At 38.2% G+C, this 27,726-nt stretch overlaps 1 protein-coding gene across 1 annotated transcript in view; it reads left to right on the plus strand.

The window, feature by feature from the left end:
- The first annotated feature begins 1,564 nt into the window (after positions 1–1,564).
- The window catches only part of TRPS1 (transcriptional repressor GATA binding 1), a 243,588-nt gene continuing 217,426 nt past the window's right edge, over positions 1,565–27,726 (plus strand). The window contains exons 1-3 of the mRNA XM_007946859.1: positions 1,565–1,601; positions 4,877–5,805; positions 21,028–22,157. Coding sequence (XP_007945050.1) covers positions 1,565–1,601; positions 4,877–5,805; positions 21,028–22,157 — 2,096 coding nt within the window. The remainder of the gene's footprint in view (positions 1,602–4,876; positions 5,806–21,027; positions 22,158–27,726) is intronic.

Here is a 27,726-nt window from a genome sequence, read left to right on the forward strand (position 1 = left end):
GACATTTGCAGATATGTCTTTCATCTCAGTGATGACACTTAGTGCATATAGAACATTTTTGGAAGGCTAAATATATTTTTAACCTGCTGATGGTGTAATGCCTAAGGCATTTGACTGCTAACCAGAAGGCTGGTGGTTCAGACCCACCAGCCACTCCTCGGAAGGAAGGTTGGGCAATCTACTCCCGTAGTGATACCGCCTGGGAAACCCAAGGAGGGGTCGCTATGAGTCGGATCGGACTTGACGGCAGTGAGTTTGGTTTTTGGTTTGAAGTATCTTGGCATACATAACATACATTCACATTACATGATGTGTTAAAGGAATATGTACGTTTCTAGAGATGGAAAAGGGGCCCTGGTGGCACAGTGGTTAAGTACTTGACCGCTTACTGAAACCTGGCGGTTGGAATCCATCAGCTGCCCTGGAGGAGAAAGATACAGCAGTCTGCTTCTGTAAAGATTACAGCCATGGAAACCCTGGGGCCATTCTGCTTTGCCCTGTAGGGTCTCAAGAGTCACAATAGACTGGATGGAAATGGGTTATCGAGATGGACGAGGATGTAAAAGTGAGAATGCTCACTCTCACTCCCCAGAGTTCATTTTCATCTCACAGTTGGAGGATTGAAATCAGCAGTTTTGAGCCTGTAGCCCTCGTTTGGATTCCCTGGTTGGCAAATGGTTAAAGCTCTCAGCTGCCAACTAGAAGGTTGGCTGTTTGAGTCTTCCCAGAGCAGCCGGAGAAGAAAGACCTGACTATTGACTTCTGGGTGTGTGTGGGTGAGGCGGGGGAGAGACAGCCATTTACAGCCCTGTGGAGCACCGTTCTGTGACACGCATGGGGTCTCTGTGTAGAATTTGACTCTTATGCAACTGGTATATGCTTGGCCTTCATTTAGATTCTTTTTCCAATTCACTTTTAACTTCACATTCTCTACAACAGTTGTTGCCTGTTAGTGGCCAGCTTCAACTGGCATTTTGAACTTTTTCCCCCCTGTAGTTTGTATGAGGGATATTGCTGTGTAGAATGATGAAAGTTTGAAAGAGGATTGCGAAAACCTGTCTAAGGCTCCTTGATGTGATGATATAGTTATAAATGTTCCCTGTCAAAGTCATTGCTGATGTGCGTTAGTTAAGATCCCGTTGTTCCCCCACCTTCCAGTTTAGGTAAGTATTGCAGGGCTTTAGAGGTAAATAATCTCACCAGCATCACAGTCTGTTGTTAAAACGAGTCCTTCTGCAGTCTTCCATCCTTGCTCTTCCTTCTGCTGCTTTATTAAAACCCAGGGGAGGGAGAGGCCCTTGCTCACGTACTGTTCCTGCTTTTATCAGGTATCTTTGTAAGCAGCTCATGGTGCTGGCTTATTAATGTATTTTAGGGGTGATCCATTAAAGTATGTTTACATCATTTAGGAAGGAAATATTTTTTTTTTGCTTTGTTTTGCAGATGTACAGATCAGCTCTCAAAATGTCTTCTGTGTCTTCCGAGCGTCTTCTAAGACAATTGCATTAGCCTCCTGCTAGTTGACTAATAGAATTAATAATTGTAAAAAGCACTCTAGAGCCACATGCCTTATGAAGTCAATGCTGGGTATGATTTTACAAGTATGTGATCCATTTTTTCAAGTGAAAATGTTAACTGGAAAAGTTCTTGGCAACAGTGAAACAGTGCAATCTGTTATTTGTCTTAGAGATAATAACTTGAGGGTGGCTATAGTCTTATGGCATCTAACTTATTACTTGCTAGGGGAGTTTCTTCCACTTAGAAGTATTGCAAATGTGCTTATATTTACATAATATGTCACTCTGAAAAATTATGGTGATATAATTCTAGTAAAAAATAATTTTTTTCTTTAACTACTTCAAAGTATCATCAACCAAATTAAGGACGATTTTCTTTTTTTTTTTTTAAAGCAACTAAAAAGAACATCTCTTACCCCCACAACAAAAAATAAAACCCAAATGACCCTTCTGATACTTCTTTGAAGTTTTAGCAATTTAACATTCTTTGCAACGTATATTATTAAGGGCTCTGTTCAGCCTAAGGAATTAGTGAGTCATGGTGTTTGTTCTAAAGGTCTGTTCTTGGGTGGAAGAGGGAACTGAAATTTGGAAAGATGATAATTTAATTAAATCACATTTTCTCTCAGGCATGAAAGATGCTGATTGAGTATTTATTAAACTATGATCCATTATGTCTTTTCAGAATAACAATAAATCAGCAAGATTTAAACTTTTCTTTGTTCTAAAAAATAACTGATTGATTTTAACATCAATATGTTGATACCTATTCACTTTAAAAAATACTTTGTTTTTGCTCCCTTACTGTTGACACTGTTTCCATTTTTCTCATCCCCATGGGCATTACTTAATATATGGTCATAACTATTTTATTTCCATTTTGATGGAAGAATAATTTTCATGCATTGGATTATTTAGCCCTCATTTATTCTTCATATGGGATTTTTATTGTTTTTGTATAACCTCATTCATTTGGTGAATGATTGTTAGGCTTTATCCACTAAGGAGAAAATGATAAAATAGAAATGATACAGTTTTCAGCATTTGTCCGGGAATGATTATATTGTAATAGTTACTAAAGACATGATGTGAAATGGAAAACAAACAAACATAAGTAAGACATTCTGCAGGGAAAGGCGGAGTTGCTGTACCAAAAGTACACATTTTGATAAAGATGAAGGTCTGTTACCATGTAGAATAGAATATCCTTTTTTTTTCTGTAGGGTACATTAAAGCAGTATGTATTTTTTTAAAACACTTATATTTTAAACCATAACCAACTTCTTAAGCTTCCCCTTTTTTCTTTCCTTTTTGTTTTTCCCTTTGTTTACTATCAATAAAATTGTCCTCTGGTCTTCCACATGTTGTTACAAGTTCCTGAGGTTACTTTAATCACTTTTGAAAAAGAGATAGAAACCCCCTAACAAGTTAACATCAACAAAGAAGGCATTGAAATGCAAACATTAAAGAAAAAAAAAATTAGCCATTTGTTATTTTGAAATGTTAGTTACCCATCTTAATTAATTTTTTCCTATATGTATGTTTCATCCCAATAAAAGAATTTTAAAAAATTTTACTATTTTTTATTAATTACGATTTGAGTGTAAGTTTGCAAAGCAAATTGGTTTTCCATTCAATGATCCTTAGACATTTTGTTTTGTGACATTGGTTGCTAGCTTAGTTAACTTTAAGGCTTAATTCACATTACCTCATGGCTTCCCTGTCACTGAAACGTCAACCCTCAACCCTACTGTATATATATATATATATATTTTTTTGTTGTTGTTGTTCCAAGAATGATTCTAGGGGTATTTGATGAATAACATTATCTGTGTGGAAGGAGGAGCGGTGTACTTTCCTAAAGACAGTTTTACTATAGTTTTGATATTATATTCATCCAATGAGAATTTTTACTTTGTAAACGATCCCTTACACTCTAGTGCATTTTCTTTGCTCAGTGATTCACATGAGAAACATTTTGCTTGACTGGCTTTTCAGAAGCAAAGGTACACCCATAGATCCAGAGCCAGTGTGGTTGCTCAGTACTTGTGAGAAATTATAGATGGAAACAACTACAACTTGCTGTTAATTTGTATTTTCTCAGGACATTTTCGCTAATTGTGGTGTAACTAACTCTGTTAAACTCTGTCCCATGGCCGAGTTGGCTAGTAAAGATGTCTTTTTAAATTAGCCAGCCTTAGGTGAATATTTCCAGGATACATTTGGGGGGATGACTTACCCAGCATGGGGCAGTATTTTCGCTGGGTACTTAAGGAATAAATGCCATGAAACCCAGACCCAAGAAGCCTTTGCTAATACATTCTTTTATTGAGAAGTTGTTTCTTATCTCAGTATCCTTAGAGCTCTGACTCATCACACTTGAATAGAGAAATTTGTCACAGAGTGCTTATTTGACCCTCCCTCATCACTGTCACTGATGCTATTTAACCTGAAAGGCATAGTTGAGCTGGCATGTAAAGGTGAACCATAGGACATTGCCAGTATTTTACCATTTTGAGTTACAAAAGTGACACTGTCCCATGGTTTGGCTTAGTATTTTCCTTTCATGAACCTCTAGTGTGTTCTGATGAGGGAGTTGGTAGGCTTGGCCAGGCTGTGCCTGGAAATTCAGGACTTGGTGTCTCCATCACGCTGGGTTGTAGAGTCTGAGAAAAACCCATCCTGGCCACTATGATACACACTAGGTCCTCCTTCTAATTTTCAGTCAAGCTTTGAAGGTGGCTTTAGAAACTTGTCAGTAAGGCAGAGATGTAAATTTGTTATTCTCCATTTCCTTTAAGAAATGGGGCAGTTTTCACTCTGTTTATAACATGCTATTTTGGTCTTTTAACTATGAGAATATTTTGGTTCAAGCTATATTTATATCCTGGTTGCACATTGTAACAATATTGAATTCTAGTTTATGTTGTTTATATATCTATCTCATGTGTGTATATATTTTATATATTACATCTATAAATATAAGCATATGAGTGTTTATATATATATATCACTGACTATAACTGAAAAAAGGAATTTGGCAAAAATATAATTTGTCAGGAAAGACTAACTAATAGTAACAGAAAGGATGGAGCTAGTAATAAAGAATCCTTCCATGTTCCTAAAACCATTTTGAAAGGAAAATGAGCTACTCTTTGTGACAAAAATAATTCTAAATGCAAGCCATTTGCTTTAGTCTAAATTTTTTGCAGCATTTAAAATGGATTTTTTCCTGGAGGGAGTATTGTATTACGCACATTGAAAAACATTTAATAGAATAAATAAAATATTCTAGATTAGATTACATGTCTGTAACTTTTAAATAACCCTGTATCTGCCTTTTCCTTGTATCTGTGCAGATATGGTCCGGAAAAAGAACCCCCCTCTGAGAAACGTTGCTAGTGAAGGCGAGGGCCAGACCCTGGAGCCTATAGGTACAGAAAGCAAGGTATCTGGAAAGAACAGAGAGTTTCCTGCAGATCAGATGTCAGAAAATACGGATCAGAGTGGTGCTGCAGAGCTAAATAACAAGGAGGAACAGAACGTGCATGTCCAGGACCCATCTTCTAGCAGTAAGAAGGACTTAAAAAGCTCAGTCCTGAGTGAGAAGGCTGGCTTCAATTATGAAAGCCCCAGTAAGGGAGGAACCCTGCCCTCCTTTCCGCATGATGAGGTGACAGACAGAAATATGTTGGCTTTCTCATCTCCAGCTGCTGGGGAAGTCTGTGAGCCCTTGAAGTCTCCTCAAAGAGCAGAGGCAGATGACCCTCAAGATATGGCCTGCACCCCATCAGGGGATTCATTGGAGACAAAGGAAGATCATAAGATGTCACCAAAGGCTACGGAGGAAACAGGACAAGCGCATAGTGGTCAAGCCAATTGTCGAGGCTCAAGCCCAGTTTCGGTGGCCTCAAAAAACCCACAAGTGCCTTCAGATGGGGGTGTGAGACTGAATAAATCCAAAACTGACTTATTGGTGAATGACAACCCAGACCCGGCACCTCTGTCTCCAGAGCTTCAGGACTTTAAATGCAATATCTGTGGCTATGGTTACTATGGCAACGACCCCACAGATCTGATTAAGCACTTCCGAAAGTATCACTTAGGACTGCATAACCGCACCAGGCAGGATGCTGAGCTGGACAGCAAAATCTTGGCCCTTCATAACATGGTGCAGTTCAGCCATTCCAAAGACTTCCAGAAGGTCAACCGTTCTGTGCTTTCTGGTGCCCTGCAGGACATCAATTCTTCAAGGCCTGTTTTACTAAATGGGACCTATGATGTACAGGTTTGTGCTTTGCATTGTGATCTGTCTGTATAGAAAATAATAATGGTAATGAAATGTAAATTCCTGTGTTAAAACCAAGCTCCCAGTTCCAGAAGGGTAGCCTGCTAGATCCAGTGGAAGGATGGACACATTCCATATCTGCTTCATTCAGATGTATTTTTAGAGTTGTCTTTAACCTGTCATCATGGGAAACAGTCTCCACATTTCTGTAAGATTGGGAGAAGGTCTTTTGTGGAATTAGTTAGGCTTCATATTTCTGGACATATTTTATGGCATTTTGATGTTTTCAGTCTTCCAAATATGGCATTTATCTTTATAGTTCTCATGATGATAATGCATGCCTTGTTTTGATTTTAGATTATGCCTTTTCCTTCATTTAGTATTTTTCCTGGGTCTTGGATTAGGATTTGATTTTATACTCCACTGGGCATCAAATTGGACTCGATTTAGGTCACGTTGAAGGTGGAAGAGATACACTCCTGAAAACACAAACTAATTGCAGATGAAATTTGAAATAAAGTCATATATTGATTAAAACTAAGTCTGTGATTTTAAGTACTAGGGACACAAGAGGGACCAGGGTGCAGGCTAATAAAGCGATTCTTTCGGCATTTCAGGAAAATGGTAATAATTTATTAAAGTGTTTAGTAATAATTTAGATTTATATTTTTATTAAAACTGGCATACTCTTTTGATCTACTTTTCTGTCTTTAGTTCACAGCATATATGAAGTGAAAAAAAAAACTGACTATTTCAAATAGAAAGAAAAGTAGAATTGAATCTAAAGAGCGATATTCATTTAATTTTAGTGTGGTTGAAACTCACGGTCATCTTGAGAAAGTTTATTAGTTTCTGTTGCAGTCTGTAGATATTTATTGTATTATTAGACCAGCAGGGTTTCAAAACACATTAAGCTTATTTTAACCTTCTTTAGGCAAGACTAAAAGAAGTACCTAGAACGAATGAAATCACTTCGCATTTATTTGGCCCTCTAAAGTCCCTTAAATTATTAGTCATTTTTGTCAACTCAGTAGCTGTGGTCCATTTGCCTTTGACCTCTACTGACTTAGTGCCAGTAAAGAAATGCAGGCAGAGAAGTTGTTGAATAACAGGTACTGATAGAGTTTTGCAACTCTATTTGAAAGGATAATCAGAAGAGAAATTTCCTAGTCCTTTAAATGTCAGAATGGCAGTCTTGCTACTTTGAGGGAGATACAAAGAGAAACCCTTAACAGGCCAGTTTCATCTTTGTGGAGCTCTCTAAAAATTCCATCTTACTGGGTGAATTTCCACAAATAGAATCATTTCCGTGGAGCAGCGACTTCAGCCAACATTGTTACTATGCATGGAGGCTGCATGCTTTGAACTGCTGTCTTATTAAAGATCATTTCACTGTCTCATGTCAGATAAACTCTGCTGTCAAACTGTGATTGGAAAGCAAATACATGTTTTAGATAAAAGAGGTAGAAGTGAACAGTGTCAGTATGTGAAATGGTGTTTCATAATTAGCAAGTAATACGGTGTTAATACCTGGATTTCCCGCAGTAGTTTCAGTTTGCTCACTCTGGGGACGGCATCTGAGGGAAGCTGAGCTGGCTGTCAGAGAGGCTCTAAAACGAAGATTATTGAGGCCTATATTTTTAGAAGAATTCAGATTTTTAAACACACTTCCATTTTCCCCAAACAGTTATTTGGTAGGTTCTTAGTTATTTATAGTAAAGTTTATGTTTGGGTAGAACGAGCTGGACACTTTTCCTGGGCAGTGATTTTAGAAATAAAACAGATGTGTGAGCTCTCTGAGTTTGAACTAATAAGAACTAGAAATAAAACAGCTGATCTCAGACTATGCTGTCTACTAAATCCTTGCAGCCGCACACCGCGAAGAAGACAAAAAGTGGTAGGAAACACTATGTGGGAAGAGAATCTTGTTAAGAGCAATTTTTTTTTTTTTTCCCAAAGAGAAATAATATTGCTAAAAATAGAGAAAAAGGTAATCTGTGGAAGTGGGTGATCATTTCAAAGAAATGATTGAATTTAGAAGCGAGCCTGAGCAGAGTTAACTTTTTTTCAGTTTATGAAGGGATCATTAAATGGACTTTTGGGCCAAATGCTAATCTCAGGCATTTCACGCACACACTAGATGCTGAGGCAGAAACATGGCTAAAGATAAGTAACATATTAATATTTTCCTGCTGTAATAAATATCGAAGCTTCCCTGTGTGTGTGAACTCAGTAAAAGGGCACCAGAAATTCCCCTCCTTACCCACACATGCTTGTTGGGTTCAGCATGTTGCTGAAATACCATTTGAGAAGTTCTTTGCACTTGAACTGTGTGGAGACTAAAAGCTGTGGGAGATAAAATGCTGACTATAGAATTTCTTTAATGCAGTTTTGTCAGAAACTTGCAGTGAGTTAATGGCTTGTGTAGATTCTGACAAAAAGATGTTGGTAAATATACGAGTAATAGGGGCAAATAATCACTCAATTTTGGGAATCATTTATGTAAATTTATAATTTAATCTAGCTGAAGTAATAGATGAACAGTTCATTATTCTTCTTCCATGAAACTGGCTTACCCCTGCCACATTCAGGACAGTTGGTGGTTAATGATAGATTTATGACATTTTAGACGAAGAGAAAAAGGAACAGAAGCCAGAGTTGAGGATTTAAGGAACTGTGGCTTTGATCTGTATTTTGATTTGACATGGATGGTTTTAAATAATTTGAACTGACTTGACTGCAAATGTGAGCTGCATTGTTGGGGAAAAGAAATAATTTAAACAGATTCTAAGATTTTCAGTCCTGAGTTCAAATTATTGCCAACTATTTGACATGTATTTGGGAAATAATGAAAATTTAGACAAGCTTGAAATGACAATTTCCACTTCTATGTAAATGATATTACAGTAAACTGAATCAAAGAATTGGTTTTTATTAGAAATAGTGTCAAACAGCTTTCTGTGTGTGTGTGCTGCGTAGTTAATGGAGCCCCCAGCAGACTAATGGAGGTGACTTTAGGTACCCATCATAAAATGAGGACTGGCCTTTCTGAAGGAGCTCCAGTGGCCCTGAGGTTAGAGCATTACGCTGCTAACGAGAAAATCAGTAGTTCGAACCCACCAGCAGCTCTGCAGGAGAAAGATGAGGCAGTCTGCTTCTGTAGAGATTTTACAGCCTTGGAAACCCTATGCGGCAGTCCTGTAGGGCTGCCGTGAGTTGGAATTGACTCAATGGCAGTGGGTTTGGTTTTGGTTCCTTTCTAAGTCTATGAAGTTAATCTCCCCCACACATCTTGATGTATCGTGCGCAACCCTGAAATCAGGAGCTATGTCTGTTGTTTGCCAAGAAAAACTAGAAAAGATTCTACCATAGCTAGCTTAGAGCTGATTGATTTGACCATGATCATAGATTCTAATTTTTGTATTTTCCTATACGTTTTATTAATTATTATGCTTAAATTTTATTTAAAAAATGGATGGGGCCTGATTGGTAAGTCCTTCATGTAATTTTTATTACTATAATTGGCCTTTGAGGCTCACATACAGACCAATAATAGGGCACGAGATTGAGGTTCTTCAAAAAGTAATTACAGCTTCTTTCTTTTGAGTTTGTTTTATTGTGCTTATATTTAAACCATCACTAAATGGAGGCCTGCATTGTTGAATGTGAACTTCACTGTTTCATTAGGGCTTAATGTGCTGTGCATTAGGGTGTTGCATCATCTTTATAGGGGAGCTCTTAGCCCTCAGATCAGGTTATAAAAGTAGGAGTCCTGTCAAGTTGTGCTTCCCACGGGAAAGTGTTTAAGCCATCCCGTGTTTATAAAGGCTCACAATGTATATATTACCCTTCCATATTAGTAAACCTTTCCTGTTACTCTGCATTATTCAGGACTCCAAGAAGACAGCCATTGGATTCCATCTATTAAATTCGTTTGTCCTTACTGAAATTCTAAGATTAAGAGTAGAATCTCACCATTAATTTACCACTAACTGTCTTGTGGGAGCTCTGGTAACACAGTGGCTAAGGCACTTGACTGCTAACCAGAAGGCTGGCAGTTCAAACCCACCAGCCACTCCTCGGAAGGAAGATGGGGCAATCTACTTCCGTAGTGATACTGCCTTGGAAACCCAAAGAGGGGTCGCTATGAGTTGGGTCTGACTCGATAGCACATAACAACACCATCTTGTATTTAAGCTAGGAAGACAACATTTTTGTTTTATAGATATTTTCATAAGAGTTGCCCAACGTGTCATGTTAGTTATGCTTGTAATTCTAAAATATTTAACTATCAGCTTTTAGAGATCCTTAACATACACCAGTGCATTCATTTGAACAGGGGATTAGAGTTTGATCTGCAAACAAAACAATACAGAAAACTCAGAGACTATTAATCTCGTTGTGGTCTATTTTGACTTTAGTGAATTTTACTTCCAAATATTTATTTTTTTGCCTCAGAGTTTCCTTTGATCTGAAATAGGAGGGAAGTTATAGATCTTAGTAGGTTCTGTTTCTTTCTTTCTTTTTTTTTTTTTTTTTTGAGTTGAGGACAATTGCACTTTAGAAAAACCGGTGAATGAGACTTTAATCAATTCAGACTGCCTATATAGTAGAGAATGTTTGGCATATGAACCCATATATATTCAAGACTGTGTCTCTTTAGCAAGTAATAAAGTGTGCAAAATAAAACATATGCCTACCCTAAGGCCATAAAGCAAAGCAAAGTTCTGGCGTTTACCAGGTCATTTTCATCAGTATAGATGGCAGAGCTGGATAATGTAGCCACCCAAGTACAGTAGAGCACTTGGACCATCTTCGTGAGCTCCTCCACCTGTATGACAGTTAAATCTCCTTTTGACTTTGTTACAAGGAGGGTCAGTAAGATAAATGTCATTCCCTCTTTGATTTTGTCTCCTTTCTGTTGTTTAAAGGACATATACCTTTGGATATCTAATATTTCATTGCAGGCTAAGTGTTTAAAAGAAGAAATCATGGTTATCAGTGCATGCAATCAAATTTAGTGTTATTCAACTCTTAATAAAAGTTGTATCTGTGAGATAGTTGCACTGCTGACAAAACCAAGTCAGCAGATTGTACATTGCTTTTATTCTCTCTTAAGCTGTTGTAATTACAGCATATACATGCCTCTGTTGACAACACAAATGGATAAGTGGTGCCTCTACTTCAGGAAAATTTGCGGAGTGGTCCCCTTCATTTTCTGATTTATTTCATGGAGTCTGAATATGGTAATCATAGATCTCTTTAATGTTTTCTAATATTATTTTAAAGTTTGAAGATAGTTAAGTCATCCCAGAATATTTGACAAATTCTTGTTTACTTTTAATTGAATGTCAAATGTGAAATTTATTTAGCTGCATCACTTCTGATTTTGGTCTATACTCTTTTCCTCTTAATTTATATGATCAAAAATTGTACCTGTCCTCTTTATTTTTTTCCCCTATTTTTGAATTCACTCTTAATAATTGCTAACATTGTCTAAGTGTTTCTTCTGTGTATCTATGGATCTAAGAACTTTACATGTATTAATCAAACAGTCATAATAAAACTCTTGCAGTGAAAATGCACTCACTGCCATCGAATTGAATCTGACTCCTAGTGACCCCTCCTTGGGTTTCCAAGGTGGTATCACTATGGAAGTAGATTGCCCAGCCTTCTTTCCAAGGATGGCTCGTGGGTTTGAACCACCGGCCTTCTGGATAGCATTCAAATGCCTCAGGCACTATGCCACTAGAGTTCCCACCCTTGCATTAGACACTTTTGCTCATTTTTAGAATCATAAAGAAACTGAGGCATGTAGGGATTAAAAATAACCTGCTCAAGATTACAGAGTTGAGTAAGAGAAAGAAATGGGATGTAAACCAAGATGGGTAGGCTAAAGAAGCCTGTCTTCCCAACCACTATGATATAAGACCTCACCAAATACAAGGCTGAGTTTACTGCAAATAGAAAAGCCGTGGAAGATAGGTAGGCCAATTGCATATAAAGGAGAAGATACAGCACTGGTGAACCTGGACTATTTGATGGACTTAAAGTGAATCACATTGAATGGGGGGACTTCATTGATTTCTTTGAGATTGTTTTGTCTGTTTCCCATAGATAATGCTACTTTGTTTCAACTTACTGGGATTATAATTGAAATCATTGAAAGGCCAATTAAGATTGTCAGTTTGTCATTTTAAAACACATATTGTGATTCAGTAATTATCAAGTTAGGGGTGAATTCCCATTCAGTCAAGTAGGGATGCAATGTTTTATCCCAAAGTAAAGGGTTCTTCCACCCACATGTTTGATTTAGTTCATATTCCACTCACTTAGAGGGCTTTGTTTTAGGAATTTATGATTTATTAAATGATCTGAGAGTTTTCTTTGCTCAGTGAGTTACTGAGAACAATTTAGCCTGGTTTTCTATGAAGATTAAAGGTTAAAGAGATGCACCCAGCTCCCATTTATGTTTTCCAAGGCTGTATAATTAAAGTTTTATCCTCTGCCCATGGGTAAGCTCAGAAATGGGTGTGGAGAGAGAACAAATCCAAAGGCCTTTGGAGTATCTAATTTGAGGACACTGTATACCTCAGTCATGTTTAGAGCTGTCTGTTTTCCTGCATTCTGAAAGCGAGCAAAAGTACAGGTCCAGTGAGGGGTTTGAGGGATTCAGAAACAGCATATATGTGTAGCATTTCTCCTTTAATATTTAGATGAACTGTTGATGCTAGATTAAGGCACACCTGCATTCTTTCCTGTGTCCAGTAACATATTTGGGAATCTTACAATAAATGATGGTTTGCTCTAAGACCTGTTTTTCCAGATGAAGGGTAGCTCCACCTTGGTATTCCACTGACACCTCAAAGTCAACACATGTAAAGATGAAGTTGTTAACTCCTTCCCCAAACAACTATTTTTGCCTCCTCTTATGTCTTCTCCCATATTCAGATCCATCAGGCTGGGAATCTCAGAGTTAACCTGGATTTCTTTCTGATACTGATCTCTCCCCAAACAGTTAAATAGTTTATCCCGTTCTTCCCTTTTTTATTCTTCTACTGCCTCCACACTTAATATTTGCTTAGTAAATTGTGATTATTGCAGTGGTTAAGCACTCGGCTGCTAACCAAAACGTTGATGGTTCTAACCCACCAGCTGTTCTGTGCTAGAAAGATGGGGCAGTCTCCTTCTGTAAAGACTTACAGCTTTAGAGACCCTACTTGGGGCAGTGCTACTCTGTCCTACAGAGTTGCTGTCAGTTGGAATTGACCTGCCAGGAAGGAGAAATTGTTACTGGTTTCTTTGTGCTTTTTCTTTTCCCTTCTCTTCTCACCCCCCTTTCTGATCTCTTCCTCTCCCCTTCTACTTCTTTTCTATTATCTTTTCTGCTTTCCTGTCCTCATTTTCCTCCCTACTACCTTTCTTCTTTTAGCTACCTCATCCCTTTTTTCTTTCCTCAAGTCTTTCCATTTCTTTATTATTTAAATTCTATTTATTGGTCAAGCATTCTATGTTTTTAGAGAGTATTGATCCACCTTCCATTAATTTCTACTACATCTTTTCAAACTAACCTCTCACTACACTTTCAAAAGGAAGAATAGAAGACTACGGCTAGTGAAAGTGCAGCCTTATCCCATAGCAGGGGCCATTATTGTAGCAGATTCCCTTTGAACTTTGGTAATTGCCTGATACCCCTGTACTCTTCCTGAGAGCATTTTACATTCTTTCACCCTCATTTATGCTTTTACTTGTTTTCTTTCCTCCACATGAGATGCTTTTCCGTGATCCCAACCTTTGAGTTCTTCTCAGCTGCCCACTCCATCTGTGCATAGTGCCACTGTTGCCTCCTCCCAGAAGCCCTCAATGCCAGTCTAGGTGAAGTACTCTCCCCTTTTGCTGTCGTGGAAGCTGGTATATCTCAGCAGAAGCACAGATTCCGCTGATGCTGTCATCAGTTTACTTGTGAGCTTTCTGCACTAAACTACAGGCATGTTTTGGTGTTTGGATTATGTCCCTTCTGTGTGTATCCCCTGTGCTTGGCACGCAGTAGGTGTGTAACAAAGCCCTCCCCTGGTGAAAGGAAGGGTTACGTTTTCACTGATGAGACTGTTTTCCTTCTGTGGTACTCTTTAGAACACACATGTAATTTTCACTTATCTTCTTTATGAGCCAATGGCAGAAGTGGGTCAGGTGCAGGAGATGAATGTTACGGACAGTCCACTCAGTTCTGGTGGCATAGTGTCTAAGGCATTTGACTGCTAACCAGAAGGCTGGCTGTTCAAATCCACCAGCCACTCCTTGGAAGGACGATTGGGCAATGTACTTCCACAGTGATACTGCCTTGGAAACCCAAGAGGGGTCGCTATGAGTCAGATGTGACTCGATAGCAGTAAGTTGTTTTTTTTTTAAATAATCCACTTGCACTGCATTTTCTGTTTTGTATTTCCCATTAAAAGGTTGTCTTCCAAATTGTAGAGATGCTCTTTAAGATTTATTAGTATTCTATCAGCCCAAATGACAGATAACCATAGAAAAACTAATTCAGAAGTATGCTGAGTAAAAGGAGAAAACCACTTGGGGATAGAATATTCATTATTCTAATCCAAAAAGCAGATTAATATGTATGCAATTAAGAATATACAGTATTTACCCCTTGAAATTTTTTGTTTTTCTCTGTGCAAATATAAATCCCCCCTTGTAGATTGGTTGGCTTTTGTAGTTCCAAATGAGAACAGTGATTACTGGAGCTAATATAAAGAAAACACACTACCGTGGAGTCGATTCAGACTCATAGCGACCGCCATTGGGCTTCCAAGGTGATAAATCTTTATGGAAATAAATTGCCCCATCTTCCTTCTACAGAACAGCTGGTGGGTTTGTACCGCCAACCTTCTGGTTAGCAGTTAAATGCCTTAGCTACTGTGCCACCAGAGCCCCTGGAGTTAATATAGTGGCCCAGAAATAGTCTATATCCCAAGACTGCGATGATTGTCGTCTAATTAGATTTGTTACAGAAATTTTTAAATGTTTTAAACAAAAACTATATCACTGAGGTTCACTCTGTCTTCTGGAATATTTTTTGAAACGGTATATAGTGCAGAAACATTCCATCTGTAGATTAGAAAATTAATTCTGACTATAGTTATTTTCTTCCAAGATTGGCCTTTACAGATTTCTTTAAGTTATTTGAAACTTCAGAATTTGGATAGTGATTTTTAACAAGTGAGCTTTTTATTTTTATGATTTTTGCTTTTGTGACTATCAGCCCATAACCTCAAGTCCTCTTAAATTAGTATTTTCATAATTGTGTCTGTTGCTATCAATTTTAGTACTTGAAAATGAACCACATCTGAGGAAAATTCTGTGTTAAGTTCAAACAAAACTTTTTTTGTTACATTGAAATAAGTACATGTGCTAAAGTGGCATTTTAGGAGATCTGAGGTTTTTTTTTTTACAAAATATTTTCCTTTGACTTTTTTTTTAGCTATTACTAGTTTTAGCTCCATAGGAGGTAAAAAATAAATTGAGGCTAAAGACTTTGCAAAAGACCCTTTTTTATGTTTAACCTCTGCATTAAAACACGTTGTGTAAAAATATATTTAAATAAATTAGAAATGAAAGCCATGGAAAATACCACACATAAGGAATAATTTTTAAAATTAGTATTACAATAGAATGAAAACCTGTCATAGTTCTCAGTCAGTGAAAATAAATTTCAAATGTGTTCTTGTTTTAAGCCTTACTAGCTGTGTTGGGTGTTTCTCTATGAAACTCTGATTCACAAGCAAATGGCTCGACAGTCATTTCTTTTGAGGAAAAAGATGCATTTTGTACTTTTTGGAAGAAATCCATATTTGTCCAGTGGAGCCTTTGATGATGAAACCATGAATTACTATCACTTCCTTACCCCAGGAAACTTGGAGGCCCTTGGTGTGAGGCATTTCTGTTCAGGTGCCCATCTCGCTTATTGCGTTCATTCATGGCTTATTGATGGCATTTATTCATTCATTCAACTAAATATAGTGGGCCCCTGCTTACTTTCAAAGATTACTATTTCTGCAGTCAAAGAAGGGATACAAAAAGAAGGAGTAACTTCGTAAAGACAGTGAAGAACCTTCAGATTTACAGTGAAGAACACTAGGAGTAATGCATATTATAAGTTTATGTTACTGAATGATTACCATTTGCTCTTTATTTAGTCTCTTCATCCCATTGGCAGGAGGAATTCAAGGTTTATTTTATTAAATAAAAATCCATGTAGGGCATGCTGTCTAGTGTGGTAGCCACTGGCCACATGTGGCTATTTAAATTTCAGCTAGGTTAAATTAAATTAATAATAATGAAAAATCATTTAAATGAAATTTAGTAGAAAAATCAGTTCCTCAGTCACAGTAGCCCTATTTCAAGGGCTTGGGGCTACCGTGTTGGACAGAACAGGAAATTCTATCGGAGAGCACAGCCCTAGAATTTTCAGATACATTCTCTCTCTTGATCCTCACAATAATCCTATAAGATGGCATGGTATACACAGTATTATGTATATTCATAAATTTGAGGAAACTGAGTCACAGGTTAAGTGATACGTGTTTCCATGGAATTTGACTTATAGAACTTCCTTTGGAAGCAAATAATGGACACAGAGGTGAATACAAATTAATAAATGATATTTATGTACAATTTTGGATCTTAAACTAAGTAAGTATGTTGAAGGCAGAGGTGTGGTCTATATTGTTCACTAGTGTCTTCCTGATACCTATCACAGAGCCTGGTATAAGCTAAGCCCTCAAACCAAAAAAACAAAACAAAACAAAACGAAACAAAACACCCAAACTCACTGACGTTGAGTCGTTTGTGACTTACCATGACCACCATTGAGTTTCCAAGGATATAAATCTTTATGAAAGTGGATTGCTCCACCTTCTTTCCACAGAGTGGCTGGTGGGTTTGAGCCACTGACCTTCCAGTTAGCAGTCAAGTGCCTTATCCACTACGCCACCAGAGCTAAGTTCTCAGTAGCTACTAATTGGATGAATGGATAGATGTTATTTACAGCCCAAGCAGAATATGTGGTTTGATACACTTCTTAAAATGTGGATACCCATATCAAAGGAACTGCTGAATTAATGGGCTATAATTAAAGTTATGGTTAGCAAGAGAAGAAAGATTGAAAGCTGTACTATTTTTCCTGCTTGTGATCTCTTTTTAGTATAGTCACAACTAGGGAAGGATAGTTTTTTTGCACTCCTTTATTGGTTCAGCCATTTAGAAAGTTTGAAATATTCTCTGAATGCATCCGTTCTGTTTCCTGGCAGTAAGTTGCAGTACAGTGTTGCTGCAAGCACTTATTTTGCATAAGTCTTCTTGTTCTGTGTGTGTGTATGTACACACATGCACATAACCTAGAATAAAAAGGTTTTAAGTTAACATGTATGGATCATGAAAATAAAATGATCATTAGTCTTAGGTACTGTGTCATAAAATAATAACATTTTACAATGGCATTTAAATAATACACATCACTTATCTTTACCTTTGACTTAAGTGTACATGTAGGGAACTCTAGTGGTGTAGTGGCCAAGGCAATTGTCTGCTACCTAGAAGAAGGTCAGCAGTTCAAACCCACCAGCTGCTCTGTGGAAGAAAGATGAGGTGATCTACTTCTGTAAAGATTTATGGCCTTGGAAACCCAACGGGGGTCACTGTGAGTCTAATTTGATTCGATGGCAGTGAGTCTTTTATTTTTTTAAATGTACATCTAACCCTGTAGAAAGTATAAAAATTGGCACAAATGTACCCTGTATATCTTCAATTTGAAAGAGAAAAGACATTAAACACTGGGTAGTTATGTAAGTATTACCACGATTAAGTAAATTTAGAAAATGAGATTTTCAACATGTAACTTTTATAACAACTCTTTATACTAAATAGTACTAATATATATACTGCTGTTTAATAGAAGGCAAATAGGTAACTTTAAGTGTGTCATCAGGCATTGTCATTCTTGGCTGTTAAATGAAATCCTTGAGTTTTTGTTTGCTTGTTTCTGTGGTTTTTGAAAGAGTAGTCAGTAGTATAAAACACTCTTCAGTGTCATTGAAGTTTCCAGCCACTGAAATAATTAACTAATGGATTTGGATGATTTTTCATGAGTGAAAATGCAACTCTTAGACACATAGCACCCACCAATTTAAAAAACCCAATGGAGTTTCTGTGGTAGTTTGGTTAATACTAAACAAAATATTTGTGGCTCTTTTTTTATTATAGAAAAGACTTTCTGTATGTGGTCATTCTTAGTCTGGATTTTCTGACTTCTGTCAGATACTGGAAGACATGGTGTGATATTCAGAAGTAATTTAAATTCATTTCAAAATTTTATGTAGAGGGATTTCTTAAGAATATGCGCTCTCATTCAGCTCTTGTGGTGTGGACACAGAGCAGGAGGGTCGACGATTGCAAAACCAAAAAAGCAATGGCAGTCTCCTGGTTTCTCAGGAATCCCTGCTCGGCAAGCAGAAGTTCAAAACATTTTATACTTGGGAAGCTTGGCAACCCCTGAAGCAATGTGGTAGCTAACACAAAGCAAATTTATGTCTCAATTTCGCACACTTGCTTGCTTTGCCTGCTAGAGAATAATGGGATACTTCTGAATTTCTCCCCTTTGATTCAAGTTTAGTTAAGTTCCTGAGTTGGTGGTAACACATTGAAATGTTTGTTTATTGAAGTTAAAATTTCTTTTCATATCTAGCCAACTGGGAAATATATGCAGAAATTTTGCAATATTATGCCTTACTGGTCAATGCAAGTGTTAGTTGCTTTAGTCACTTAAGTTTTTAAGTTAAGAGTGGTGAGTAAACTGGTCTCGAGTGGTGTGGCTTTGACATCTCTCACACGGCTGATTGATGGCCAAGGTTGATGATTGAGCAGGTGCCCTCTTCCTCACGGTCTGGTAAAATGATGCTCTGCTCCTGACAGACTGGAATCCATGTGCTCAGTGTGGTGGATAAAGACATGTCTTACCATCCGTCAGTGAAAGATTCTTCGAGATCTTTGTGAATTATTATCTTAATGTACAGTAAATGTTGAGTTATTTATGTGTTAATGCATATTTCGTAGGACTGTAATACTGGAAATAAATTTAAAAGTTTTCCAAATTGAGGAAGCTGTTGACCAGAGAGGTTAAGTAACTTGACTGAGGTCGCACTTCTCTTTAAGTGGTGGAATGAAGATTTCAGTCTCAGCCCGGTGCAACAGAAATACAAAGCTAGTTCTCAGTGCACTAAAGGAATATTATTTGCATTTCAAGTAGAGCCTTTAAAATGATTTGAGATGCCTGAGACTTTTCTCATGAAGTGTTTGGATATGAGCAGTGATCACACATGCCATTTTTGAGCAGCTGTTGAAGAAGGCAGAACATGATTATGCCACTTGCTGAATGGATTACATCTGGTTGCTGGAAAAGTTCAAAAATTCTCTGATAGTTGGGAGAGGAAATCAGCCCCTCTTTGGAGGATTTCAGTGAAAAAAAACAAAACAAAACAAAACAAAAAACACCGCTATGTTAAGCCATGCATTTCAGCAGCTCAGTGGAGGCTCAGTTAGGCTGCTGAACGCAATACATGCGAGAAGGGAGTCAGGATATTATATAAAATACCCTTTAAAGGTCTTCATAACCCCATGCCTTAGTTTCTTAGCATTGGTATAGCAGAAATACCACAAGTGGGTGGCTTTAACACAGAGAAGTTTATTCTCTCACAGTTTGGGAGAAATCAGGGCACCGGCTCTAGGGGAAGGCTTTCTCTGTCTGCCCTGGGGAAAGGTCCTTGCCTCTTTTTTAGCTTCCGTTCCTTGGAGATCTTCTTGTGATGTGTGTCTTCCTCTCCATTTGGGCTCCCTTCTCTGTACCTAAGCTGCTTAGGTATCTTAAAGGTACCTTAAAGGTGATTGGCGTAAAACACACCCTATATTGATATGGTATCATTAACATAATAGAAAAGTTCTATTCCTGAGTGGGATTTCATCCATAGGTATGAGGGTTCAGGATTTACAGTACACAGTTTTTGGGGACACAATTCAATCCATACTAAAAACCAAACTCACTGCCATTGAGTCAGTGCCAACTCATAGCAACCCCTCCTTGGGTTTCTGAGGTGATGTATCACTATGGAGGTAGAATCCATAACACTCCAATATTAAGTAATTTCATAGCTTGAGGAAAAAAGCAGAGCTGTGGTGATTTCATGATGTGAATTATTTTCATTTGGCCTTTGAACATCCCCATGACCCACTCATGGGGGAGGTTGGACCCTTTACCACGAGGAAGAACTGTAATCAAAGAGGACTCTTGGGGGTTTTCTTCCTTTGGTAGCCCTAGAATGGGAGCATTTTAAACTCTCCACCTTGGTCCTCCTTCATCAGGATTTCCTGCCCACTGCATTCGTTTTATTTTTAGTTTAGTCTCGATTGCTAGAGCTTCAATTATAAGCCATTTTGAGTCGTCATTTTGACACCTTTAAGATACAACAGCTCATCTCTCCCCGTGGCCTCGTTGCTGTAGGAACTGAACAGAAGATTTCTTTGGAGAATGTCTGCATTGAGTAATCTCTGAGCAGTTGCCTCTAGTTTTGACAGCAACCCTGAAGCTTTGTGAAAAGAAATCCCACGTGATTTGAATGCTTCTGCAAGAATGAGATTTGAGGGAGGAAGTAGTAAAACCTTCTCTGTTGAAATATTTTTTCTTTTTTTTTTTTTAAAGTATTATATTATTAAATCTCTTGAATTAGTTACAGTGCTTTCATTACTTATCTTTATCTGTTACCTTGGCCTAAAATGTATAGTCTCTCAAAAGAGTAGCTGTGGAGAAATGAGAAGTGAATTTATTTGGCTCTTGATTGTTGTTGTTGTTGTTATGTGCCGTCGAGTCGGCCCCGACTCATAGCGACCCCTCCTTGGGTTTCCGAGGCAGTATCACTACAGAAGTAGGATTGCCCAACCTTCCTTCCGAGGAGTGGCTGGTGGGTTTGAACCGCCAGCCTTCTGGTTAGCAGTCAAGTGCTTTAGCCACTATGCTACCAGAGCTCCTTGGCTCTTGATTAGTCAAGTGATTTTATAATGAGCACTATTGTATTTTTTGTTGTGGAATACTTGGCAGTGACACACACCCTGTCCCCCTTGAGAACTGAATTAACGACGTGTTTAAATTAACATGTATCTCTTCTGCACCAGGTCACTTCAGGTGGAACGTTCATTGGCATTGGACGGAAAACACCAGATTGCCAAGGAAACACCAAGTACTTCCGCTGTAAATTCTGCAATTTCACTTATATGGGCAACTCATCGACTGAACTAGAACAACACTTTCTTCAGACTCACCCAAACAAAATAAAGACTTCTCTTCCCTCCTCCGAGGGTGTGAAATCTACAGAAAAAAACTCTAACAAATCCATCCCTGCACTTCGATCCAGTGATTCTGGAGACTTGGGGAAGTGGCAGGACAAGATCACAGTCAAAGCGGGAGATGACACTCCTGTTGGCTACTCAGTGCCCATCAAGCCCCTCGATTCCACGAGACAAAACGGTACAGATGCCACCAGTTATTACTGGTGTAAATTTTGTAGTTTCAGCTGTGAGTCATCTAGCTCAGTTAAACTGCTAGAACATTATGGCAAGCAGCACGGAGGAGTGCAGTCAGGCGGCCTTAATCCAGAATTGAATGATAAGCTTTCCAGGGGCTCTGTCATTAATCAGAATGACCTAGCCAAAAGTGCAGAAGGGGAGCCAGTTTCCAAGGCAGAGAAAGGCTCGAGTGGGGCGAAAAAGAAGGACTTCTCCAGCAAGGGAGCAGAGGATAACGTGGTAACAAGCTACAACTGTCAGTTCTGTGACTTTAGATATTCCAAAAGCCATGGCCCCGATGTCATTGTTGTGGGGCCGCTTCTCCGCCATTATCAACAGCTCCATAACATTCACAAATGTACCATTAAGCACTGTCCATTCTGTCCCAGAGGCCTTTGCAGCCCAGAAAAGCACCTTGGAGAAATCACTTACCCATTTGCTTGTAGAAAAAGTAATTGTTCCCACTGTGCACTCTTACTCTTACACTTGTCTCCTGGGGCGGCCGGAAGCTCGAGAGTCAAACACCAGTGCCACCAGTGCTCATTCTCCACCCCTGACGTGGACGTGCTCCTCTTTCATTATGAGAGTGTGCATGAGTCGCAGGCGTCGGACGTCAAACAGGAAGGAAATCATCTGCAAGGAGCAGATGGACAGCTGGCTGTCAAGGAAAGCAAAGAACACACGTGTACCAAATGTGATTTTATTACCCAAGTGGAAGATGAGATTTCCCGACACTACAGGTAAGCCGTGCTGGGGAAGGAGGGATAGCAAGAAAATGAAATGGAAATGGAATCCAGGGTCCTGATCTAATAATTGTTGGAAGTGTTTCAGGTGATGATTTTGGGAAGTGGATGAACAAAATCACATGAAAGTTCGTATATAAAATACAGACTATATATTTATCCAGTGATAGCCACAAGTGTTAATTTGAATACTTGTTGGAAACCACTTATTCTTGGATTTCCTACCTGTTTTATACCATCCACAGAGTGTATTTTTAAATTTGCAGTAATGTCGATAATGCTGATGAGTTTACAAATTTCCCTCAATCCATTTATTTGTCCTTGTTAAGTATGACTCTGTATCTCCTAATTTTTAATGGCTGAAACTCAAAACTACAACTATAATATGTCCTATTCACTCTTCCAACTGGGAATCAGTTCAGAACATGTTGCTTGTTTTCATTTCAAAATGAGATTGGACATTCTTCTAGGTTTGAAATATTGCACAACTTTTTGTTTGGCATTGAAGTAATAATCTGAAGGTGAGTATTCTATAACATACTTAATTTTGAATTTCTATACGCTTCACTCCTCCAAGCAAATAAAAATGCTTAAGCTATTTCAGAGTCATAGCAAGAGCTAGGGTAGGTTAGTATTTCCCTTATCCCTCACCCTGTTATCTTTATAAACATGACCTTTCCCAGATAGTCTTTCATATTTCCTAGTGATAAATCTAGACACATACCTCACCTCTATTTCATTTATGTGACCATTCCTTCATTCATTAATTGCAAGAATACACATTCTACCATGTATTGAAGATACAGGAGAAACAAGACAAACTGTTGCCAGTGTCCTCTTGGAACTTGCAGTTTGGTAAAAAAGACAAACACTTAACAGATCATTATCAGAGTGATGAGTGTCGTAAAAGATGAAGGATACTGTGCTACGGTCGCATCTAATGACAATCCAGTTTAATCTGGTGGATTAGGAAGTGCCTCCTTGTGGAAGGAATGTTTAAACAGACTGGTGGTATAAGGAGAGTACAGCATGCTCACTGCTACTTAGTGCTTATTGGACGCTTTCTGGTTATTGCTCCAGGAGTGGAAGTCAATCGCTTTACTATGTTAGGTGATTTTGTATATGTAGATTACATATCCAAGGAGCACTGGTGGCGCAGCGCATAAGCACTCAGCTGCTGAGAGGTTGGTGATTAGAACCCATCAGCTACACTATGGGAAAACAGATGAGGCAGTCTGCTTCCATAAAGGTTTATAGCCCTGGACACCCTTGGGGGTGGTTCTAGTCTATCCTATATGGTGGCTATGAGTTGGAGCTGACTTGACAGCAAGGAAGGTATGGGTAGATTCAGAAATCCTACTTTAAAAATCTAGTTATTTTAGTTTTCAGGCCCATAGTTGTTAAACATTTCCCCCCATTCTCTTTAAGAATGGTGTGTTAGTGTGAATGTGTGTATATATGTGTTGTCAGTCACCAGTAATGAAGCGATTCATGTCCAACAATAGGCTAATAATGTTAGATGTTAATTTGAAGGGCATCCTAATGTTCACAGTGAATCAAAATGTTCAGAAAACACTTACATGAGATTTACACTGTTTAATTTATAAGGTCAGCTCCAGGAAAGACACAGTCCTGCAATCAAATATGTGTTCACACTTGCAGTGAGTGTTTCTGGCTCTTCTGATGTCAGCTGCATGTTAATTTATCTCAGGGGCCAGCAGACATTAGTTTTTCTCTGTGCTCTACTGGGGGTATGTGTTAGTATATACATACTGTGCATGTATATTTGTTAAGTGATATAAAAATTAGATGATCCCTTTTTTTTGCAGAGGCAGCTGTCTTTCATCTGAGAAACTCAGCCAACACAGACACACATACATTCTGATCTATCTGTCTGTCAGATCACTTGGACAAGTGGCTTCTCTTAAGAAAGATGAGGCCATTGCTTAAAAACTTGTCTGGTAAAGCAGACTTCATCACACTTTAGGTAAACAAAATATCCCCCAAGAAAGAAAATAATAAATGAAAATAGTACTAAATATTTTCAGAGTTTAGTGATATTCAATAATGAAGGTAAGCTCCAGAGGGAAGGAACTGTTCTTGTCTTTATCATCACTGTCTTGGAGGAATACAGGTGGAATGCTCCTCAGAAGGAGAGATAGCAAGACTTGATGTTGTTTACTTTGGACGTGTTATCAGGAGGGACCAATCCATCATGCTTGGTGAAGTAGAGGGTCATTGAAAATGAGGAAGACCATCAATGAGATGGATTGACACCATGGCTGCAACAAAGGGTTCAAACATACTGTGTTAGACTGGGTTCTCTAGAGAAACAAAACCAGTAAAGCTTATATATATGTATAGCTAGAGAAATTTATCTTAGGAAAATGGCTCACACACTTATAGAAGCTGGGAAGTCCAAAGTTCCTGGATCAAACATCAAGCTTGAGGCTTTTCCATGTCAAGCTGGAGGCTTTTCCCAACTCTTGCAACTGCAAGGCCTGAGGAGCTCAAGGCTGGCAGGCAGTACACCAGTTGTTGACTCCAACAAATGATGAATCCAAGATCTCCAGGCCGAATGGTGGATTGTTCACTCACGGACAGTTGTAGGCAGCACAACAGAATCCCAATCCATAGAAGAATGTCTCTTTTCCTGGAATGTCCACAGATATACTGGAAGCAGGCCACACCCCTAGGGAAACTCCCTTTCAACAGATTGCCTGCTCAAAACATAATCATCTGACCCCATCATGGGAATAACCACATCACAGCAGCTTAAACCACACAGAATTGTGGTTCAGCCAAGCTGACACACAGCTCCAACTTTCACACATACCTACTATTGGGAGGGTGGTGCAGGACATGGCAACATTTCATTCTGTTATATGTAGGCTCACTATGAGGAGCTCTGGTAGCGTAGTGCCTAAGGCACTTCACTGCTAACCAGAAGGCTGGCAGTTCAAACCCACCAGCCACTTTTCGGAAGGAAGGTTGGGCAATCTACTTCCATAGTGATACTGCCTCGGAAACCCAAGGAGGGGTCGCTATGAATTGGGTTCGACTCGACAGCACATGACAACAACAACAGGAGTTAGAGCAAACTCAGCAGCACCTAACAACAGTATCATCACTGCATCTGCACAGTTTAGCACAGTACCCGTGAGGTTAGTAGATGCCCAATTAATAGTTCTGAGTAAATGAAGTCCTTGTTGAATTTTTAACTCCGCAGTAGTTATGAATAAATTTAGATCTTCAAGGTAAGTTACCTTGTGATTTTTGACTGTTATATGGTCTTTGAAACTCTTATGTTTAAATGTTCACATGGTGATTAATTTTGCATTGAAACTTTTCTGAAGACCTAGAGTTTCACACCAAATGACAGTTATTTGTGCATTTTTAAATTTAAGTCAACCTCTTGGCATTTCACCGTTTTTATTTAAAAGATGAACAGCATTGTCCCTGGGGCATTGAAATAGCTTTGTACTTATTCTTGAAACCTCATGCAGTTTCAGTGACCCTAGAGCCTTTAAGGTGCTGAATCATTTATCTTTAATCTGTTTATGAGTTCTTGTAGAAATATTTGAAATTTGAAGACTTACAATTTCAGGAGTAGGGAAGTAAAACAGAACTCTGCTGAAAGTTGAACAACAATGGAGGCCCCAGGGCTGAGACAGGAAATGCTTACATGGATGTTTAAAACTTGATCTGCTATCAAAGCATTTTCCCAAAATGCCACATTTTGAAGATAAAGGAAGAGGACAAGAACTTCCGTATCACCGTAGTAACTGTCTAGTTATATTTATGTTTATTCGTAGTATTCACGTTGGGAAACTTTCACCATAATTCTGTTATTACCATAGAATACTCCAGGATTTTTGAGTGCATTATATATTATAACACTTATGCTAGAATAAAAATTAGCATACTCTGGAAATCATGTAGCTGTGAGAAATAAACTGAGAAGCAGAAGAGTTGATTTAGAGCTCTCAGTGAAAAGTCTGCATAGAGGCCCTTTCATGGAGACTTTTCCTAAGAACCAGGTTTAAGGTGAGTTATCATAGAACTGGGACCAAATGGTCAAGTCTTTTTTCTTAACGTTTCACCTTACCTATTACATCCCTAGCTTGCATCATGATTGAATTTATATTTGACTCGTGAATTTGTTTCTCTAACTCCGTTTTATTATTTAATTAGGCAGAGCATCCATTCTCTGATTGACTACCATTCTTTGTATCAAAATTCTCAGTATATAATTTATGTTGCTGGTGTAAGCTGTATGACTGTCTCCTTACAAAACAGTGGTACTGTATAAAACCTACTGTTTAGTGCATTGCCAAACTTAAGCTATCTAAGCAAAATTTCTAAACTTCTTCTCTCATCAACCTAAGGACTAAACTCAGACTGGGAACAAGTGAACAACATACATTCAGTAATAAGAGGCTGTGCTAAGGGCAAATATCAGTATTAATGCTGCAGTTGATCAGGGGGTAAACCTTGGAGTCAGTGGCAGAGAGAAGGTGCTAAATCTGTGAGTTTTGTTGTGAGCTGGGACCTTGAAGGTGGCTAAATGATTTCACATTGGGTACTATCCTCTGCTACCTGTCAAAAGTAAACACAGTGGTCTTTATAGGAAAGTACACTAATTTGGTCTCCACGATGTCTAAGGACTAAGATAACTTTATATGATCACTATTAAAAAAGAAAAAATAGTAATACACATAGAATAATAAATCAACATAAGTGAAATCAGTAGGAATAACAAATAATAAATTTAGACCTCTAGAAACTTCTGACATAGGAGGTTACAATCACAAAGTAATAAATGTTTAGCATCAGGAAACAGAGTGAGCAATATGAGACTATAAACGAACATGAAGATTCAAAAAAGAAATAGTGTCTTTTGAATTGAAAAACACAGTTCTTCAGACATAATGAATAGGCCAAATAATACCAAAAATTTCTAGAGAATGAGTTAATCAGAATAGATTTGAAAACATTACCTAGAATATACAAAAGATTGAGGAGACAGAAAATACCAAAGGCACATAGTGAAATATGGAGATACAATGAGCTATTCTAACATATATCTAATCCATGTCCTACAAGAAAAGAATAGAGAGAATGAAGGATAGGCAGTCAATATTTGAAGATATGTGGCTGAAGATTTTCCAGAATTGATGAAGGGCATGGATATATAGATACAAAAAGCCATAGTGTATAGTAAGCGGGATAAATAAAAATCAATTCAATTGTAGATATATTGTAGTAGATGTAAAGATTGCCAAGGCACTGGAAAGAAGGTCAACATACAAAAATCAGTTGGATTCCTCTACACCAGTAAAGAGGTCTCTGATAAGGAAATCAATACCAATTACAGGAGCTACCAAAAACATAAGCTACTTGGGAATAAATCTTACCAGGAGCACAAAGGACCTATACAAAGAAAATTACAAAACACTACTTCAAGAAATTATAAGAGATCTACTGCATGAATGGAAGAACATACTATGCTCATGGATAGGAAAATTGAACGTTGTGAAAATGTTGATACTATCCAAAGCAATCT

The sequence above is a fragment of the Orycteropus afer genome, unplaced genomic scaffold (assembly GCF_000298275.1).
Source record: "Orycteropus afer afer isolate SDZICR_OR568_19922 unplaced genomic scaffold, OryAfe1.0 scaffold00173, whole genome shotgun sequence".
NCBI classification, from domain to species: Eukaryota; Metazoa; Chordata; class Mammalia; order Tubulidentata; family Orycteropodidae; genus Orycteropus; species Orycteropus afer.